This window comes from Hyposmocoma kahamanoa, unplaced genomic scaffold (assembly GCF_003589595.1).
Source record: "Hyposmocoma kahamanoa isolate Upper Pololo Valley unplaced genomic scaffold, ASM358959v1 78, whole genome shotgun sequence".
Classification (NCBI taxonomy): domain Eukaryota; kingdom Metazoa; phylum Arthropoda; class Insecta; order Lepidoptera; family Cosmopterigidae; genus Hyposmocoma; species Hyposmocoma kahamanoa.
In genome coordinates this window covers 15,922,370-15,945,034 of record NW_020653945.1, presented here as the reverse complement: position 1 = coordinate 15,945,034, position 22,665 = coordinate 15,922,370, and the positions used below count along the sequence as shown (strand labels likewise).

The 22,665-nt window shown below is 37.7% G+C and overlaps 2 protein-coding genes across 5 annotated transcripts in view; one reads left to right on the top strand and one right to left on the bottom strand.

The window, feature by feature from the left end:
- Positions 1 to 22,665, top strand: part of LOC113232721 (diuretic hormone 45) — a 170,909-nt gene that overhangs the window by 89,593 nt on the left and 58,651 nt on the right. Inside the window, exon 1 of one of the 4 annotated variants that reach the window (XM_026467498.1) lies at positions 4,435 to 4,453. The exons of the other annotated variants lie outside the window; for them this stretch is intronic. The gene's annotated coding sequence lies outside the window, so the exon portion shown is untranslated. Of the gene's footprint in view, positions 1 to 4,434; positions 4,454 to 22,665 lie in introns of those variants that run through there. 4 annotated transcript variants of the gene reach the window in all.
- On the bottom strand, positions 21,150 to 21,941 carry LOC113233383. The gene has a single exon (XM_026468504.1). It carries the CDS (start codon positions 21,939 to 21,941, stop codon positions 21,150 to 21,152), a length of 792 nt encoding a protein of 263 aa, XP_026324289.1.

The following is a 22,665-nucleotide window of genomic DNA, read 5'->3' as shown; positions in this document are numbered from 1 at the left end:
TGCCTTCTATGACCGCTACTTCCTCTAATATACGCAGATGTAGAGTCACGCGCGGTTACTCTTGTCGTGTGTTCTTTTCCAGTCGCGACAACTTCCGATTCGAGGATGCGTCTTTATTGTCGTTATTCACCTGTTACGCTCCTGACAAACCTTAACTACCACAACTTCAAAGTTTTGTTAGTAAAGCGCCTGTCAAGTCGATGCTACCTAATACGCTATTCATGAAACTGAAGTTTAAACTGAAAAAGTTTTTAGAACTAAGTGTATCATGTAGCATGATTCATTGTGTTTCTTACCAGTTGCTTTCTATTTTCATTTCTTACCAGTATCTTTTATTATACCATCACGTCCTCATTAAACATTTATGCCGCTAAAATGTTTAAAGGAGAAAATATTCGACGCAAGATAGCGGCGTTTTCTTTGAAGAAACTTCACATAAAAAGGCTGAACTAGAGCTCTGTTACTATTCGCTGTAAAAGACAAAGGGCGCCACTTATCCAGATTATCGCGGCAACAGTAACACACTGGGACAGCTTTGGAATTAGACGACATTTTCTTATAACACTATGAATATTATTATAATATAGTTACAGAACCAGCGTGTTATAATTTAAACCATTACCAAACATTATATAAATTTTAATATAATATTCTTTATTACACCAAACAAATAATAAAAGAAGTATTAATCAAATAATTGGTGATTAAAGACGGATTTGTCTCTAAAAAAACGTCTTCCAGCGAGCCCAAAAGAGAGCAAAAGTGAGTGGAAGAATTATTACAAAGTAACAGATAAATTTAATTAATATCGATACATAATAGAGGTACATAACTGCCTCTGTGGCCGAACGGTTAACAAGCTGGTCTGCCATGCAGAGATCCTGGGTTCGATACCCGAGCCGGTAGAAATACTTGTATGAGTTGAGATATTGAGTTCTTTCGTGAGTTTGGCTGTAATTTGTGGTTGTCTATGTGTGTGTCCATGGCACTCGCGACACAGGGCGTCCTAGTGTGGTGGGGATATGAATGTGTGCGTTATTTATTATATGAGTATTACAATACATACATTAAAAGAAGTGATAAAAACCATTAGATGATTGCGAAGAAAAGCAAAGAAATTATTATTTTTTTAACATATTTTTGGAAAGTAAACCAAAGTAAAAAAATTGCGATCTTTGAAAACCGGTCAAGAAATCAAATCATCCAATAGCACAAACGTTATAGCTGTAACAAACTCAAATAAGTCAAATAAGTAACTTTCTGTGCCTACTTTTGCTTTGATAAACTGACGGACAGTATTGTAGTTATGACTAATTAAATATAAAAATATTTTCTTCATTTCGCAATAAGTATCAGCGGTAGAATCTTACACTCCACTCTTGCTCCCATCATAATGATATCTTCCAATGAAATACTAGAGAACTTTAAATATCTTTGACAGACCTATTAGGACACCAGTACCTAAACACAAAAAGGCACTACCATTTAACTACCAGACAAACAGGATTAATTCAACGTCAGACGGGCCATTTTGTATGTTGAATGTAGGTACGTGTAGCTAATACGTTCGTATGAAAAAATGGTTATTGTTTATGAGATTTTATGATGTAGACAGGGAACGTTTTCGTGCAACATGAATAAAACTGAGAGAGTTGTATATGTAATGAAAAAATCTGATTATTTATTATTTATGTATTGTACTTTTTAAATAAGCGAGTTTATGAAAGCGCTTTTCATTTAAACACCTTTTATTTCTGAATAAAAAGATTTTGTAAGCTTCAAAGCTTGCAAAATCGTTTAGAAAAACGTTTAAGAATTGCAACATTGTGTTGACAACGAAAAGCTCGAGTAGGCCACTGAAGATTTTAAGATAAGTAAGTTTATTTGTAAAACACGAGTTTTATTTTTATTTATAATATTATAATAGTATATTATACTAGTATAGTATAGAGTATAGTATAGAGTATAGTATAGTAAAAACGTTTATAACTTAAAATTATAGGCGTACTTGTGTGCCTATATTAAAATGCAAAACTTTTTAATGCTTTTCGTTTAAACGCCTGCGTCTAACTAGTTCCAGTTTAAGTATGTACAAATTCGTTCAGCCCGGTCAATCACCACTAAAAATTTATAATAACGCCACTGAAATATTTATGTGGTTTGTGAATAACGCATTTGGCAGTAGTTGTATACTGCAAAACTCAAGCAACTTGTTAACTAAATTTGTCTGTGATATGTGTTCGAGGTGTTTTGTTTGTTATCTATATATACACTTCTGGTGGATGTGTCCAGTAGCGCCCTGAGCCAACCTCAAAGCCCTCAGGCATACGAGCGTACCCTCAGGGCCGTTAAATTTTAAATATGGGCCAAGAACCGTAAGATCGACCTTTTTTATTAGCCTAGTAAACAACCGGCCAACACCTAACTGTAATATTAAAAAAAAATCTTATTTTAGATATCCCCCTCCCATAGCATCTGTTCTGGCGGAAGTTTCTTGTAGCGTCTAGAACCGAGTTCTGTGTCCCAACTTAGGCACCCTCAGGCTTAGTGCTTAGATTGAGAGTACATCAAACTTGTTATGACCGTTCTTTTCGTAAGCGGCATAAAGGTGAATTTAAATCTTAACAGTATGTTGACCCTGTAAAGGTTAACCGTCCTTTTGTACAGTGGCGTAGTTCAGTATTTAATTGATTCATATCCTTAAATAGTAAGAAGAATTTGAACTTTTATTTTAATAATTTAGTAGCAGTAGAGCTGTGAAGAGTTCGTCCAGGGAAGTACTGCCCTTACCTGTTTCTGCCGCCACGCAGTAATGCTCACATTACAGCGTTCCGATTTTAAAGGGTGAGGGTCCTGGTGAACTTACAGGCACATGAGACTTGTCAATTTTTGTCTCAGGGTGACGGGCAGTGGTGGTGCCCGTCAAATGTTTGGAATTTAAAGCTCTGAGTGGCACTGCAATTGCTATAAACAGGCGTGTCGCTTACCACCACCACAAACACGATTTGTTCTTACCTTCACTTGATATCATAAAATAAAGAATAGATGTCTAAATCTCCAGTTAAGATACTAATTAATGAAATAACGATTTGTAGTTATTTTAAGAATAACTAAATATGTGTTTCGTTTGTCGAATAATTAGATATTATGTGTTTGGTTTCGTGTGTCGAGAAAAACTGATCCGTTTTGCCTTGGACAGGGACAAATTTGCCATATAGAAGGCCAATCTCCAGTAGTGGAGAGGCACTTTACGAAGAAGACATGTGTTAGATATAAATCTATATCTTGATTTTATTATTGGTATTTGCTACTCATATCCAGTTGTGTCACGTTTTAGAATACAGCTATTGAAAAACAGTTTTATTTAGTATGGAATATAGTGTTGTAGATTCTTGTGATTAAAACCAACTTCATTAAAAGCGATTCGTCTCGTTATCGAATACCTCGTTGAGGTGATTAATGGAGTATTAATTACGATATCGCTTAGCTTCTCTTTATTCCATTAAACTTTAGACACGCTTCACCTCTATTCGCTTTGTATTACAACGGTCTTCTGGTTTTACTTTAATACTCAGTTTATTTGAAATGTTTGCATTAGTTCAGCGAGATCGTAATCGCTACCATAATTTTTGTTAAGGATTTTACAACGTTAAAGGAACAAGGGTCAATGCGAAAGGCACAAGATGCAAGGGTCAGTGAAGAAGAAATCCAGTCTTGTCGAGAGTCCATGGTTAGTCGTTTGAATTTGACACTTAACGCAGTCTCCGATTGGGGCGATGCCAATCTTGTCAAATTTGATGCTACCAAATCACAGCCGTGTCTATTCTCCACGAAACGGAGTACCTTTTACCTGATTCCGACTTTTCATGATATATCCATACCGATAGCCGACCGTCTTCACCTGCTTGGAATGAACCTGTCATCCAATCTGAACTTCTACAGGTACATTGAATCCATGGCCAAAAATGCAGCCAGGAAGCTTGACATCCTTTCCAAGGTGAGGCGTTACTTCACACCGGGAGAGTTACTTCAGACAGTTGGTACAGATCAAGTACAAGTTCGTCGTGTAAGCCACTAATGGGATGGCTCTGCTAACTACCGACTGGCCACCTTGAATTCAAGAGACAAGCATGCCAAGAGGTTTATAAGTGACTCGGAATTGGTGGAGGCGAAGCAGCAAAGCCTTGAACACCGCCATAGAGTTGCTTGCTTAGAGTTGCTTATTCTACAGGATAATCACGGAAAGCGTGCGATGGAATTGCATAATTTGATTCCGCCTTCTCCTTTCCATCACCGGGGGACTAGACGTGAGCTGAGGTTCCACCTCTATGTTGTGGAAATTCCCTGGATTCAGCTTCCACATTTATAAGGCGAGCGGCTAGCGAGTGGAATTCGCTGTTTGCGGACTTGTTCCCCGAACGCTATAACTTGGAACTTTTCAAGGAGAGAGTGAGTGAGTATGCATTATTTAGGAGTGCAGGATACATAGTCGACCTCATCGTCACTTTCCATCAGTTGAGATGGAGGTTAAATGGGCACTTATTTTTATTAAAAAAGAAATGTATATTTATTGCCTTTTTAACTTTGCGAATATGTGCATACTTATCTATGTTTACTACCTACTAGATTGTCTTCGTTAATAAAAACATACATTTTATTTTAAAAACAGGCAATCAAATACTTTCAGGAGGCGATTATTGTTCATTCTTAAGCAGTATATCGCACATCTCATCATCGTCATCATCATCAACTCATTTATATGTCCCACTGCTCGGCATGGACGGGTCTCCTCCCTGGCGAGGATTTAGGTCATAGTTTCCCAAAGTGGTCCCTCCCTGTCTCAAAGAGTCGTAGGTAGGGTGCGTAGGGGCATCGGTCGCAATTGGGGGACGTTGATGCCGTCCAGGGAGTGCGACCGCGTTTGAAAAAAATCTGAATTATCTACGTATACATAATAATAATAATAATAATAATAATAAAAGCATTTAATCATCTCAACAGTAATAAAGTAAAATGAACACATCAACAAAATAAAAAAAATACATTACAAGTTGCAAAATAAAACTAACATGTATAAATAAATAGATAAATAATGACAATATTTGTTGACGAGATGATAAGGTCTGTAGCTCAGCTAAATGGCGTTGTAATAAACTCCGCCGCTGATTTTCAGCTACAGCCTGGCATAATTATAAAAATACTCCAACACACACATCATTCCATCCTCGTGATTATTTTTAAGTAAGTAAACGCTAACTGCATTACCACCGCGTGCAAACACCAGGGCCAGCTCAGACCCGTAGCAGCCACAATCTCCGCACCCAACTCACACAATAACAGCAACGCCTGCTTCCAAGGCTTGTTTTGACAGAAGCCAATTAGAAACTTTTTTGCGGAATGTGAAATTGGAAAGGACATGACAGTCTCGCACAGGTGGTGGAAGATCATTCCAAACCTTGGAAGCGGCATACTTAAACGAACCCGAACTCCCGACCAAAGTTAATATAGGTAGGTTATAAATATGACCACGATCACGCAATCTTGGTAGGCTACGCTTTGGGTCGAGTTTGTCAAACAGATAAACCGGAACCCTATACTTGTTTATAGATTGCACGAAGCAGACTAATTTTAGCAACCTTGAGTTGGCCATGTTGAGTTGTTTGTGGTTGACCAGGTGCGGTGAAATGTGGTCCCTTTTACGTATTCTAAAACAATAACGCATACATGCATTCTGTACTCTCTGAATAGCTTTACTGGTTTTAACGGAGACACGGGGACCGAATACGATGTCACAGTATTGTAGATGTGGCAAAACTAATGTATTACACAATTTTAACCGAATTTTTGTATTGAGGTAACCCCCTTAACTATATAAGCATCTCAGAGCGCCAAAACAACGACCTATTTTTTGTGTTATGTGCTTTTCGAACTTAAGTCCCTCATCCATGATAAGGCCGAGATTGCGAACACAATCTTGCCTAGGAATTACAGTCCCTTTAATAGAGATTATTGGACACATATTCTTAATCGAACAAATCTGTTTATTTGTACCGCAAATGATAAAAACACTTTTATTTGGATTGAGAATAAGGCCATGGCGTTCAGACCAATCTGCTATCGAGTCCAAGTCCGAACAAATAGCACTCATGGCCGCCGTAACCAGGCCGGGATCAGGTGGTACATGCATATATAACTGAGTATCGTCAGCGTATAAGTGGTAACGACAATTGACTATAGCTGACGGCATGCTGCTTGTGAACAAGGAAAATAGTACAGGTCCCAGTATGGAGCCCTGAATAACACCTCGTGTCAAGGCAAGTGGTTTAGACCGCCTAAGACTGCCCGTACCGTCGCAACATTGGACCACCTGGCTACGATTGGCAAAGTAAGACCTAAACCAGTCACATGCCATACTGGAAAAGCCGATAGATTGCATCTTAGCAATAAGCAGCTGAGTGGGAACGCAGTCAAAAGCGCGGGTAAAGTCCAGTAGCACCAGAATAGTAGCCTTGCCCTGGTCAGACGCAATCAAGATGTCGTCAGTAATATTTAACAAAGCAGATGTCGTGCTATATTTCCGGCGAAACCCTGACTGCATCCGCGGTATAATACAGTGGTTTTCGAAATAGTCGGCTATTTGGATTTTGACTATCTTTTCCAAGATTTTAGAAAGTGCTGGCAAAATATTAATAGGTCTAAGATCACCGCAGTCTTCAACCTTAGCCTTCTTAGGAATCGGAGTGATTAGAGCACATTTCCATTTATTAGGAAAGATACCGGTTTCGATGGACTTATTTATTATAGATGTAATAGCGTTAAGTGAATGAGGCAGAGTTAAACTAATCATATACATTGAAATATCATCGTAGCCTTTAGAGTTGGTTCTAGAAGTGGAAATAATACGAGAAATCACAGAGTTCGAGACTGGTGAGAAGTTAAATATGTTAGTGTAATTTTGCGAGGTGGAGGGCACATTTGAGTCATCATCATCAAGATTCCTAGATGGTCCGGGGACACAGTTAACAAAATAATGGTTTAAAACATCGGGGTCGGCAATATGGCGGGGTATTATAAGATCGGATTTTGGTTTTATAATGTTATTAATGTGCCGCCACATAACCGCCGGGTCACTCCCATTATTATTTATATAATGTGAGAAGTAGGCTTGTTTTTCCCTGATAAGTGCCGCATTGTAGATATTACGCATATTACGATAGAAGATTCGGTCAGGATCGGACCCAGTTTTTTTGGCTTTACTACAGGCGTTGTCGCGAAGCTTTCCCATTTCACGCAAAGTGTCGGTAATCCAAGGTGTTGGAGGAGACCTAAAGGTAACCGTACGAACCGGTGCAAAGGTGTCAAATAAATCCAGAACTAATAAAGAAAACATTTCAACCATTTCATTAATATCGTCATATAAAAGTACAAGTTCCCAAGGTGTATATACGGCAGCGTTCGCGATGGTTGCTGCGTTACTACTTAGAGGTCGGTACGTCACCGTGCGCGGGGGGGGCCTGCGGCAAGAAAAGGGGAATATGCTGACTATAAGTCCATGATCGCTCACATAGGGCGCACTATAAGTTTCCGGAACTGGCCACTTACATAAACAATATTTAAAAAGTAATTACAATATTTGAAAATAAAACTTTTTGGCTGTAGAATACAGTTTGTTTCATCTGATTGTCACTTGTTTTTACATTGTGGCCTCATTTTAGAAATTGTTTGTCTACATCACCATGGATTAACTTATGAAAATTTTCGTAGTATGATTTTCTACGACTTTCAGTGTAATTTAACAGCTCAGCGGAGCTTCGCTCGGCTTCAAACTGCTTTTGGCGATGAAGCCATGCAAGACGACTATTTATATATAACTGGTTTGCACAATTCAAACGCGGTCGTATGAATCTCAGTGACGAATTTCGTGATGGTTGCCCGTCTACTGCTGTGAACATCAAAAACATCGATGTTGTGCGCCGTATGATCAAAACAGGCAGGCATGTGACAAGGCATAGGCATGAGTCAAATACAATCAATACTGCACAAACATTTGGATATGAAAATGCTGTGCTCTCGGTGGATCCCACACAAATTGACTGAGGCTCAAAAAACGGATCGCGTCACTTGGTGCGATGCCATGCTTACCAGATTCAATGAAGGGACGTCAAATTTGGTATGGGACAAAGTAACAGGTAACGAAATATGGATTTATAGTTATGATCCCAAAACAAAGCAGCAACCGAGCGTATGGGTCTTTCGAGATGACCCGAAACCAAACAAAGTGGCGCGCGTGCAAAGTGCCTCTAAGCGGATGATTGCTTCTTTTTTTAATAAAACTGGTCACGTGGCTACTATTGCTTTGGAGAATCGTTGTACCGTGAATACTGATTGGTACACGACCGTTTGTTTGCCGGAAGTTATTGACAAACTCCGGAAAAATATCCGTAAACGCCGTATCATCTAGCACCACGATAATGCCAGTTCTCACACGGCCAGACAGACAAATGGATTTTTGAAGGTGAAACAACGTTGACCTTATGAGCATCCCGCGTACAGTCCGACCTGGCATCTTGTGACTTTTATTTATTTCCACAAATTAAGAACCAGTTACGCGGTCAACGATTTTCATCACCTGAAGAGGCTGTCGAAGAATTTGTTTCAGAGATTGTCACGGAGGAGTGGCATAAATGTTTTCAAAATTGGTTCATTCGTATGAAAAAGTGCATTAACGCTAACGGAGATTGTTTTGAGAAACGATTTTTTAATTCATTTCTATTATTTTGAGAAACGATTTATTTATCAATTCATTTCTGACCATTTATAGTATTTTTTTCTTATTCATTCTGGACACTTATAGTGCGCCGCCACGTATAAACTACACTGCAAATTTTTTTTTCCTTGTGATTTTTTGTGTTAAGTAAATATAAAAATTACGTGTTTTTAATTATTTTTTATGGTGGTGGGCGTTGAAATTTTTTTATCTTACCTAAGTGGGCAGTGAGCGAAAAAGGGAACCTATGGGTTAGGCCATAGTCCGCCACGCTGGCCCAATACGGGTTGGGGACTTTATATGTTTTCCGAGAGTTGTGAACCTTCTTCGACGTGCAGGTTTCAACACGATGTTACCCTTCACCGAAAAGCTCATGGTAAATTTCAAAATAAATTTTGCATATAAACTCCGAAATATTCAGAGGTGAGAGCCCGGATTCAAACCAACGGCCTCTGCTTGAGAGGCAGTAGGTCAAACAGTTAGAATGGACCTTAAATATTGTCTGAAATAAATAAATTATTATTATTATTGCCTATTTTAGACTTTCGCCTCTCCCAAGGCCTAAACGATTAATTTTGTATTTCTAAATGGTAGAGGTGGTATTCCGTGCCAATGGCACAGTCGACCGGGGTCAGGGACTCAAGTTCAAGAACCGGCGAACAATACGTGCCGTATCGAGCAAGACCGCTTTTCCGCTGAGACGGAAGCGACATGGCACAGAAATCCAACCGCCGCAATCTATACTATTAACCCATTTGCGGACAAAACTATTGGAATTATTTCAGTGGAGGCCATTTCCCACATGTCGGTGATCTCGTGCACCAGGTCGTGGGGGTAATTATTGTTATTATTATTATGCTACCACGGTTTATACTGCTTTGATACCTTCAAAATTAACCTAGGAGGTTAATTTTGAAGGCACAACAAAGTACAATATGCTTTAGGCCCAAGCAAGCATGTCCATAGTTTTGATGAAAAACTTATTTTTCTATATACCCCACGGCCATATAGTACATTAGAGACAAATTTCAGTGTAATGTTTTCATTATAATGTACACTGGGCGTTTACGTGATCATAGGAATAAGATCTGGCTGAATCTCTTCACTTATTTTTAAAACAATGATTCTTAAAAAGATTATGTAGATTTTGATGTGTAACGAAATCATGAACAATAAGAATCAATAAAATAATTCCTATTTTTATTTTACCTAAATCATCAGACTGCTCGACTTTAAATTAATAACCGGCACCAACACAAACAAGCACCCTTGGTTTAAGAAGGCCACTTCGGCAAAATGATCAATTATTCAGGAGAGAAGAGATTTTACGAATTAAATTAGACGATAAATGTTTAGGCTTAAAGAGGATAGAATAAAACTTCACATACGCGTAATTTTTATTTCGTGTTACTTTTATAGTAATATTTTAATGACTTTCATGTGATGAAAATATTTGACGTATGATTACATGTGGCTTTATGCCAAGGGTACGGAGGAATGTTGTGTAATTGCTTAGTAACTTCCAAGATATTCGCACCTTTAATATTAAAATGGCGTCGTAGTGTGAGACGCTTTTAATGTAAGTGGGTCATGAGTTCTTCAATTATTTAATTTTTATTTAAAATGCTTGAAATGTGGGCTAGTGAAAAATAATTCAATTTGCGTATTTGGTAAAATTTGGAAACCAGTCATTTTGAGGAAAATGGTAAAAGCCACTGACATTATACTTAAGATCATTGGTAAAAGGAAAAAAGGCAGGTAATAAAGTTTTTGCTGTTTTTTTATTAATATTTTTTAGTGTTGGCTACAAAAATATAGGTCTTCTTGTCATCTACATAAATCTGGTTGTTCAAAAGATCTAAAAAATAAGGTTTTTCCATTGACTTACAAAATTATATGGACGTCGGGTCCGCGCTAAAAAGTGTCCGCACTTGTAAGGCGCTAAAATCGTATACAGAGCGCGACACTCCGCTTTAGTCTTCATTTGTTCTACTGACAGCGCGATACTGCGATGACATTACAATTTAAATTTCGAATAGGTTGACTTGGGACATTTTTTTCGTGGTTTTTGTATTAGACCCGTCGTCCATTTATTTGTAAGTCAATGGGTTTTTCAGTATGTCTATTCATTCGTCTATTTTGACATTTGACAACTACAAATAAAGTGTTCTTGAACTAAACCGTTTCAATTTAAACAGTAGACAATTACACCAACACTAGTTGTAGAAGTTCGTAACATTGGTGGGTCAAAGGTTCGTAATTAGTATTCAGGCTACCTCGGAAGGGTAGACAAATACGATTCGCGAATAGGGCTCGGGCGAATAGTACGTTTTTATATGTGCAAACATATGTTTGAGTGAGATAGTTACGAATGGTCGTAAGTATTTTTAAGCGTTAATTACTTTTAACATACCATCATCATCCTCCTACCTACTACCGACTACTTCAATACGCGCTGTTATACACGGTCCCCAGCTTATCGTATACGTTTCTAGCCAGCAGCCTTTTTTTAGCACCATCAGGTTCTAAAACATAAACAATCTAAAACAGTCATAACTTATAAAATGATCGTGAACATGGATATAGATAGAGAAAGTTCATGAATGGTGAAATGCATGGTCTTAAAACCAGTGTACACTATGCCAAACCATTACTAATATATTTTATTACGTTTGTCTCCAATATCCTCTGGTAGTATATTTTTTATGATAACAAGGTACGGGACGAACAAGTACCTACTCGTCCGGGGTAAACGCCACGCCTGTTCATAGCAATTGTAGTGTTTTGAGGGGCACTGCTCCTGCGCCCGTCACGCTGTGACTTAAGTAGACAAGTCCCAGGTGCCTGTAATTTCACCAGCATCCATATCCTTCAAAACCGTAACACAGTAATGCTCACATTACCTGATGGCGGCAGAAATAAGTAAGACGGCAGTGTTTCCCTGGACGAACTCTTTCACAAGGAGCTCTACTGCTACTAAAGTAAGTCAAAATGTGGACAACGGATGCACATGATCGCCTAGAAGATAATATCTTGATCATACTAGAACATAAATATACTGACATCCATTTTTTGGCTGTACTTAAATTGTAAAAAAAATTGGAATGAATATTTTGTTCCGGATATACACGTATATGATTGCTTTTTTTCCAATTTGTATAAACAATCAAAGCTTTGGCTTATTTATTATAAAACCCTTCATACGTACGTCGTCGAAAAAGAAAACAGTTCAACAGTGGGAAAACGGACTGTAAAAATGGCCCTACTTTTTAACTTTGATTCAACCGTTGAATCCAATGGATGTGTGTCTGCGTCGAATGCATTGATGGAGCTTTCGACTAGATGATTTGAAAACAATTTTTTATGCTAGATTTCTATTTCAAATTGCTAAAGAACAAACTACGTATACCGCTTGCATTAAGCTTAAATAAGCAATGCTTGCAAAGCAAAACGCACTCTTAATATATTGTGTTAAGAAAATAAAGCTACTTACGTAGTAGCCAACGCTACGATCGGACGTTCCTCTGTTTGTTCACAGTTCTCCTGTCTTAAAAGGATAATAAGGGTTAAAAAACAGATGTTACGTAACAGGACATTTGTTGTACGTAATATGTTGTGACAACCATATCTATGCAAAAAATCTTATTGACTACGTTGCAAAAGAAATTCTTACGACAAAATGTATATAAACATTTGTGCGAAGTATGTGTTATGTGTTCAATAAAATTAATACAAATTGGAAGGTATACCTCAAGAAGTTTGAAATGAAGGACAGGCACTCGTACATTAAAAGCTAATTTGTCAAAGTGCCTCAAGTACTTAATGTACGAAGGGAAACTCCTTTCACTTTCATTAGATCCTTACGTTATATGGAATTAATTGGACTTTCGTAAATGGTAGAAAGGTGGTGTGTAACAAATTTATTCGTGCAGTTACTACAGGCGCTTGCAAATATGTGTATACCTTAGTTCCAGCATTGTTCACGTGTATAAAAAAGTTTGTTTTGTAGTATTACGACGATGATGAGGGAGATGAGAATTGTAAGACCCTCGTCTTCAATGAAGACCAGTGATGGAACGGTATGACTGCTACGCGAATTGGGCTGTATATTACGCTTGTTACGAAGTGTTAGAATACATGTTGTAGTTTTAATGTATGATAACAACCCAACATAAAAAAATCGCGAAATATTCAAATACGCCAATCTCTGCCACTGCTTCAGCCTCTTATTGTGGTGGTTAAACTCAAATAATCTTTATTTCATAGATAAGCAAATTACACCTGCAATCTAAGTAGCAGTAGCGCTTCTTGTGAAAAAGTTTGTCCAGGGAAGTACCACTACCTTATTTCTGCCGCCAATCAGTAATTTGAGCATTATTGCATTCCAGTATTGAAGGATAAGGGTGCTGGTGAAATTACAGGCACATGGGACTTGTCAACTTACGTCTCAGGGCGACGGGAGCAGTAGCAGTGCTCCTCAGATCTTTGCGATATTAAGCTTTGAGTCCCTTACCACCAGATGCACGGCGTATTCGTCCCTTCATTTAGTATCATAAAAAAACCGTCATGTTGATTAAATTCTACTGCTCAATCGTAAGGTAGATTCCCTTGTGAAGAATGAGCAAGAAACTCTAGGGATAGCTCTCTGTAAATATAATTTAGCATATATTTCTCATTTACAATATTTATTTTATCATCAGACATCATAGAAGATGATTTAAACTAACGATTTTCACACATTATTTGATTTTTAATTCGGGACTTAATGACGTGTAAAACATATTTTACTTACCTCGACGTTTCGGACGCATTGCAACGTCCATGGTCTCGAAGGGACTGAAGAGACAGGTGTCAGCATTTTCCAGCCGTGCGAGTTTTTCTAACTACCCGCACTTGACCTTCATTATTAACTTGTGTGCTAGGGTTGTCTCGCCTCTTTAGTTCCTTCGAGACCATGGACCTTGCAATACGTCCGAAACGTCGAGGTAATTAAAATATGTTTTATATAATATGTGATTAACTCCCGAATTAAAAATCAAATAATCATAGGACGAGACTACTTGCAAGAGCTAAACGGGGCACTACTACGAATTCTTGTCATTCAAGTACGTAGAAGTAGTCAAATAAGCTTTAATATAAAGTTTTTGTTTCCCTGTAGTTTTAAACCTCGTGAAAGGCAAATTTCGAATATCAACCGGAATTATTACAGGAATTGCCTCTTAAATGAAATTTTGACTTTGTGACGACGATCAATCTGATCAAGTGGAGAAGATCAAGAACAACTTGTTTATCGAGTTCTTAGGTTTTCGCGATTGTTACACATAGGAAATGAAACTATTTTTCCGGATTTAAATCGCGTATATTTGTTTTTTCAAACAAACCGACGTTTCGGGCCCTTTACAGGTCCCATGGTCACGGTTGACTGAGGTGGTACAGCCTTCAACCAGTTATGTCTAATATTAATGCAAACCACCCTATTTTTTCACTATAGTTACAATAGTTATTAATTAAATACCTTATTTTTAATTTTACAAAGAAAACATTCCAATTTACGCTACATTAAGTTTTACAAATTATTTTATTGAATGAATTTTTATTAAGTTTAATTTATTATTAATTATTAATAGAAATTAGACTAAACTAAAACATATTAATTAGTACTGCAGTCTTATTTCTGTTTGGGATTTTTTATTAGAGGAAATACTGGATCCCAAACTGGTGGTACGGAGAAACCGTCTTCCCTGTTGAAATTAGGATGTTTTTTAATTTCAATGGCCTCTCGCAACAACTTGTTTATTTTTATTCCTCGTATGTCTCTTTCTATAAATATGTATCTCTCTTATAAGTAGTAAAAATGTTTCGAGCTTATGACGAACATAAGCATAGTAATGCTCATCTGGATGTTTCGGAAAATTATTTATAGAAACGCAAATGCGTGTACTGAAAATTTTCGGAAAACTACCCATCTACTAAGTAAAATCTACTATACTACTGTGGTACTAAACTCATCAAAAAATAATCAATAGAAGAACTAAATGGTTAAAGCGTACCACATGTGCATCGTAGCATTGCTCTTACCAACTTACACCCGTTAACACATATGATGATTACATTCTGTTTGTGTACCTTTGAAATAAAAACAAAAAATAAAATAAAATATTTTGGCCCTGGGCAACAAGCGAAACTGCTCGCTAACCGCCGTGAGCCGTTAGGTCGCGTTTTTCGTGATCAGAAATCTGGTAATTACCCCGCTAATGAAATGTAAGCGTCAACGCCAGGATTACAACATCTCAGGATGCCCACGTATATGAAATATTTTACCATTAAACTGTTTATATTAGTGTATACCATGTGAATACTACTTAATATTAGGTATAATAATATCGCCACCGCATATTGCAATTTCTAAAACAACTTTTTAAGAGCAAAGTCTGAGACAAATGTTGTGGAAAACTTGTAATTGAACTAAGTCGCACGCAATAAACGCTTTACTTGTTATGATCGTGCAAAATTATCCAATAGCAAATTCGATTTTGTTTTATGATACCAGGTGACGGGAGGAAGAAGTTGTGCACGTGGTACCATATTTACGAGAAAACGTAGCTCAATGGACAAAACTATGTGTGAACGAATTAGTGAAAAATAAATGAGCTTTTTTGTTGGTTTCTAATTTTAAACCTATTATTGATACTATTTCTACAAAATATGTAACAAATAATATTAGCGACGTTATACGTGTATTCTCATACAAATTAGATGAAAAAAGTAGAGTTAAGAGTCGATACTAGAGATGGGCGAGCCGAGTCATTTAACTCGATTAATTCGAGTTAGTCCCACAACGAGTCAACTCGAGCTACTTTTTTATGAACTTGACCTAACTTGGTTCGGTACCCTCCCCGCGGCCCGAGCTGAATACTTCATTCATACAGCGCATCGGCTACTCGTTCCCACTCGGCGGTCGGTTCGGCGAGCGATGGGCGAGTCGAGTTATTTAACTCGGTTAACTTGAGTTACTCCCACGAGTCAACTCGAAGTACTTTTCGTGAACACGAGCTAGCTCGGTTCGGTTCCTCAATACTGCGCATCGGCTACTCGTTCTCACTCAGTCGGTTCGGCGACCTTCGGAGCACGCTCGAGTCACGGTCGGCCGGCCGATCGTGCCCAGCTCGGTGAATCGTCGCTTCGAGTTCTACTCGCGACTCGCGGTTGCTCTGTCAGACGCCGAGTAGAGTTAACTCGAGCTAGCAGTCACGTCAACTCGAGGTAACTCATTTTTCCCGTACTAACACAGTTCATTTTGCTTGGGTCGAGCGGCATTTTTAGGAATCGTGTTTATACACCTTATAGTAATCAGTGTATATCCACAATTTTACTATATATTTTTTCCAAATCGATGTATTCAACGCTTTCACTGTTGTGCGGAATCAACCAAAGCCATTTGAGTTTTGTATAGACTCTTCAACTTGAATTTTCAAAATACTGCTGCTGTTACCTGCCTCCGTGGACGAACAGCTAGCATGCTGGACTGCCACGCAAGGCTCCCGGGTTCGATTCCCGGACCGGAAGAAATATTTGTATGGCCTATATTTATTTCTCTCGTGAGTTTGGGTGTAATTTGCGATAGTCTATGTGTGTGCCCATGGCACCCGCGATACAGGGATTCCTTAGTGTGGGGCTATGAGTTGTGTGTGTTATTTTGCTTCGAACATGACACTTTTTTGTTGATGAGGTCGTGATAATTTTTTATCGATTTATCAATTTAGTTACGTCTACTCCAAATATTTACGACTGTACACAATGTCTGTAACGTTATGTGAACATACATTTAGAAAGCTTGGTCAACGTATAACAAATTATAATTAAGAGAAATCGGGGTGAATTGGCCGAAGTAAGCTCTAGGGGCGACAGAGACAACACTAAGGTCCATTTCCCCCCAACCCACGCTCCTTTTGCAACTTTGTGACTACGTAGATTATTTCTTGGGAGTCGCAATTTCGTCGCAAATTAATTACAAAATTTATATTTGGTTTTGTTCAATTTAGTTTCAATTTATGCGTTTTAGCGAAGCTGAGGAAGCCTTACTTTAAGTTGTTGTAATTAAATGGTTCTACAAAGGGCGTATTTGGAAGAGTGACGTCATTTTGTCCTAGACATGTGCGCTGATCGTAAAATCATCGATTAACACCAAAACAATGTTCAAATCAACTTCGTATACATTTTGAATGTTTCTCACACTTTAACTTGTACTTTAGCACGTTTGTAGGTACTTTACTAATCAAGTTAAAGAACGTTTGTAAAAATAAACAATCACAAAAATAAACGTAAAGTATGAATAGGATGTACGAAAGCAGGAACATTTTTTTTATGATACCAAGTGGCGGGTCAAAGAAGTCGTGCGCCTGGTGGCAACCGATACGCCTGTCCATAACAGTTGCAGTGCCGCTCAGAGATTTCAATCTCAAAGATTTGCAGGGGCACTGCACTGCGCCCCCCGGTACCGTGAAACATAAGTTGACAAGTTCATGTGCTTGCAGTTTCACCAACGCCCTTACCCTTCGAAACCGTAAAATGCAGTAATGCTCACAAAATTTTCTTCTACGCACATTACTACTTGGGGGCACAAATAGATAAATAAGGTGGTACAAAGGTACAAAGACTTCTACTGATACTAAAATTATTAAATATACTAATTGTACGGTGTTGCGATATTGAAATACATTAAACAATTAACGGAGCTGACACTTTATTAAAATAAAAGATTTTTTTCCGCGCTTATTTTACGCGAGTCAAATTTGTCGGCAGTGGCGTGGAAAATAGGTTGGGTGTCTAGTCCAGACACTTTCATACATTTTATGTAATGCAAAGTATCATAAACGTAATATCGCAGTCTTGTTATTCTTTATCGTATTTATAGCCTTTAGTTTTAAAGAATATAAAACAAAAATCATCACGATTTACAATCCGGTTTGCCATATTTAGGCTGGAAGACGTTGATCTGATCCCTTCAAGCTGCCTACAGAATTGCTCGATTTTTGACGATTCGTTACTATATATAAACCGCCTAAATTATTAAATTCCATATTGTTGATCGTCAAAAAATATGTCGATCGTTTGTTGTTTACACATTTATTCGAATTTGTCTGATCACACGTAACGATGGTAAAAAAAAAAGCAAACCTGCAGGCAACTGTAAATACATTTATTCCTTACTAGTTTTCCTAAAAAAACTGAATACGATGCTCCTCGTAACAGATCACGTAGCAAATTTATACTCTTTGATATCCCAGGATATTAAATAAATTCTTGCCACTGGTTTGATATTCATATTCATACCGAAGCTTCGCGTGTGCTATTCATGCGTAACACTCGGTAATACAATAATAAGTGGGTACTTAGATTATACAAGTTCAGCCCGCTCCTTCTTTTATAATTTGAAAGCACAATACACATGTTCTGGATTGGGAGCATATCCGTAGTAACATATGAAGAGGTTAGAAACCGCTAATGTATAAAATAGAATACTCCGTAATATATGTAACAAAATAGAATACTCCGGTCCACATAATTTATTTCATAAGTAAAGTCGAAAGAAAAAAGGAAGACTGTAACACGAAAAGGGTATATAAAACAGGTACAACGCTACAAAACACTCCCTACTTAAATACCAGAAACGTGAGGCAGACTTACCCGGAAAGGGCCGAGTTATACAATATTACTACATTAGATTCATATTAAAATCGGCACATTATTTAGGCTGGGAATTGGTAAAAGGATCAGAATTAGACAAGTAACACTACTCGCTTCAATGATTAAGCGGAGAGTGACGACGGAATCAATACAAAGTGAGAATGACAAGCAACGGAATTAAAGAACGATTCAAAATTTCAAAACAAGTGGCCAGGAACCAGAGAAAAGGTGATAAAAATGGAAGGAAGTCGCATCGTCACAAATAGGTGCAGGTTCAAAACAAAAACTACCCGCCGAAGCACAGTCAACAGGTCAACCGTTACTCTATTCCATTGAATAAGACTGTGACATGGATTCCATGTATGTCTGTAGTCGTGATCAACATATCGGCTGCATGTGAATGATAATCAAATCTCACCAAAACCAATCAAAAGCAGCAATTAAAGTTTTTAGTGCCTGAAACAACTTTTTTTTCAGTAACGGCTAACGGTAACAATTACTTGAGGGTTTAATCATCATAATGGTACACACTTATTTGATCTGTGAGTACCTACACAAGAAAAACACGATCGATTAAACTTTTCTCGACGGTTTTATTTCACATTTGCATAATTGTTAAAATATTTTTTGTAATGCCACCTCTGTTTACATTTTTAATCGTAAATTTCGCCGCAGAATATCATCGGGGGCTACGGACGTGAATGTGTTGACAAATTAAAATTGAGGAATTTGATATGTATATTTCATTAATAAAAAGTAAATTAGGTATTTTAAATCCTAAATATTTAAAGTACTGTGATAAGCGACAAGTAACATGTGTGCCTTAACGACATCAACAAATACACTATACGCGCGGTGATAACTTGTTGCAGTCGGTTTTCACTGCATGTAATTGTTTAAATCAATTTGGCGCATGCAATCTGTCTAGTAGCAGCCTGTCAACAAGAGATTTTTTTGATACGAGTGTTCAAATAGACAAGCGGGCAGATGGTAAACCTTATAATAAAGTGGTACACGTTCTCTACAGACATTTGCAGTATTAAGGGATTTTTAGTCTCCTTGTGTCTGTGGTTGCGGTGAATTCGCTGCCGTTATTTGATAGACTAAAAGAGTCTTACTAGTGGCAGTGCCTAATTTAATTGTTACCTTGCAAAATAGTAAAAAATGAAGATTTGCTAACAGATGTAGATGGACACAATGCTCTATATAAAAGAAAGAGAATGCAATGCATATTTCCATGATACCGACAGAAGCACAATAGGTTCCTTTTTGTTGTTGTTCACGTAACCGAAGGTTGGGCGCCCATGAATGTGATGAGGACAAAAGGGCTGTTTTTCAAATGGTATGAGAAAATATATAGAACGAAAGCGATCTGCGTTCCATTTCCCATTCGGTACTGTAAGTCTAAGTACGGTGTGTTATGTGTGTATTATGATTACTAGCTATAGTTAGCAGTTAATTGTATTTTTGTATTGAATTTTTTTTCAGGGGACATTGAAACATCTTAATTTTTTATTTCGATACAAGTTAAACATGTTTTTTTAGTCTAATGGTTTTTCGGAATTTACGTACGAAATTTAATTTGAAATTTACCATGTGCCTTTCTGAAAACAACGTGATGCAACCTGCACGTCTAAGAAGGTTAATAATAATAATAATAATAATAATAATAAAAGAGAGAGTCTAAAATAGATATAATAATAATAATAATTTATTTCTTAGGTTTACGCGATTGTTACACATAGGAAATGAAACTGTTATTCCGAATTTAAATCGCGTACCGTGAACCGTGACCATGGGACCTGTAAAGGGCCCGAAACGTCGGTTTGTTTGAAAAAACAAATATACGCGATTTAAATCCGGAAAAACAGTTTCATTTCCTATAATAATTTATTTATTTTCTCTCAACATACAAGGTATAAATGCTTCCTGACTCATGAGTTTTTACATTAAACTTTATTTGCGAGAGACTGGTGCCTGAGGTAGGTATAAAAATGCCTGTATTACAGGTCACCAGGTCCCCGTTCTTACATTTATGTCAAAAACCAATTTTACATAGATTAGGTAGGTACAGCAAATCAACAGTAAAAATGGATTTAAATGGATTGGGATCAATTACTTACTTTAAATTTGCAAATTTAAATTAAATAAAATTACTACAATTTTTTGGAAAGAATGAGAATTGAGATACAAGTTCATAAAAGAAAATATCACATCGATTCACAACGAAGTCCAAGTCCCCAACCGGCATTGGGCCAGTGTGGCAGATGGCCTAATCCCGCGCCTCAGAGGAGACCCGTGCCGAGCAGTGGGACGTATATTTAACATTTTAGATTTATTTGCTTGGGAAATTGCTCAAGGTGCTGATATTTTCTTTGGAATTATTTCGTGGTAGAAAATAATATGAGAGTGGACGCTCGTTCGAATTTTGAGGTTTTCGCAATTATTGTACTGGAAATGAAACTATTTTTTCCGGATCTAAACTAATTCGTATATATTTTATATTTTTCTTATCCCATGGTCGGTGTCTAATATAATTAACTTTTGTAACTGTAGTGAAAAATTTTTTTTTTTTTTTTTTTTTTTTTTTTTTTTTTATATACTAAGCTCGACAGATGACTCCGTCCCACCTGATGTTAAATGAAACGGAGTCCAGACGCAAGGACAACTGGTGCAGCGTGAAAACAACGCATCATCAGTCGCCCTCACCCTGCCGGCCTACAAGGTGCTTCTTCACGCCTCGCTTGAAGGACCCCATGTCATAGGAAGGAGGAAATACGTGTGCTGGTAGATTGTTCCATCTTTTGGAAGTGCGACAAAGAAACGAGTCACCAAATTTCTTTGTGCGCGATGGAATGCTAGAGACAGTATAGCGGTGACTCCGGAGAGCAGCACGCGTGCTCCTATGGAGGAAGGGAGAAGGTGGGATAAGGTCAAAGAGTTCTTCAGAGCACTCGCCGTGGTATAAACGGTAGAAAGCGCTGAGTGACGCAATATCTCTACGCAATTGCAGAGGTTCGAGAGTATTAGTGACCTCTGCATTGCCGATAATGCGTATAGCGCGCCGCTGCAATCTGTCCAAGGCATCGAGAAGGTACTTAGCGGAACCGTCCCAGAGGTGCGAACAATACTCCACGCACGATCGCACTTGTGTCTTATACAAGAGACACAACTGATCCGGCGCGAAGAAGCGTCGCACTCTGTTCAGGACACCGAGTTTACGTGAAGCTGTTTTTATCACGGCTTCAATGTAGTCCCTCTGGTTCAGATCGCAGCGAATCTCCGTACCGAGCATGCTAATGCTGCTCTGTAGGCTAAGTGGTGTGCCCTGAAGAGAAGGAAGGGGAAGGAATGGTGTCTTTTTTGCCGTGAACGCGCACACCTGTGTTTTCTTGGCATTGAACTCAACAAGATTATTGGAGCCCCATTGAGATATGAGGTCCAACACCCGATTGAATAAAGTTTGCATTAATATGAGAGGGTCCATTTAGACGCGATTTAGATCGGAAAGAAATAATTTAATTCCCAAGTGAAGCTTGGTTATTTTTATATTCAAATTAATACTAATTGACCAAGGAAGTGACTAAATGACTTACACGCCATTTACAAGTTGCAAAGATTTTAATCTAGCCCTTGTCCTATTTAAGCTTTTAATGTCAGTTAAAGTACTTTGTAGCTTTATGGTGTATAAATATTTCGTACACGCAATGCGCCATTTTGTATAAGATATTTTATACAAAATGGCGCATTACTGTACGGCTGCTTTGTAGTGGGTACCTTACTGCCATCAAACAATTGAAGGCGTGTGTTTAAAATTGTTTGATGTTTTTAAATTCTATATCCAATAGCGAGTTCTTTTTTTTCACTTCACATTTCACCCACCTCACGGACGAGTAGCATGTCGAATTACGTCAAATATTTTTTTCTCTCTGTTGTTTAGATAACGAAGTAACAATCATTCCTAGTTTTAACTCGTGTAACCTATAATGATCTGTGCTATAAACAATATCAATTGAATAATCGTTAAAAAACCAAAACAATTACACTGAATTGTTTTTTAGGTAGTATGCCAAAATACTTACAAATATGATTACCCAATTATTATAATTTTCGTATTAAATAAAACCATAACCAGTAACTTTAATTTTGTCTTCAAATATATTGAGGAATAAAACCGTAAGAAAAGATAAATCCAAGCTCTGTAAATTTTT

What these genes read in the sequence shown, in the direction of transcription:
- LOC113233383 (XM_026468504.1), bottom strand. Translation starts at nt 21,941, where the DNA reads ATGGACCCTCTCATATTAATGCAAACTTTATTCAATCGGGTGTTGGAC.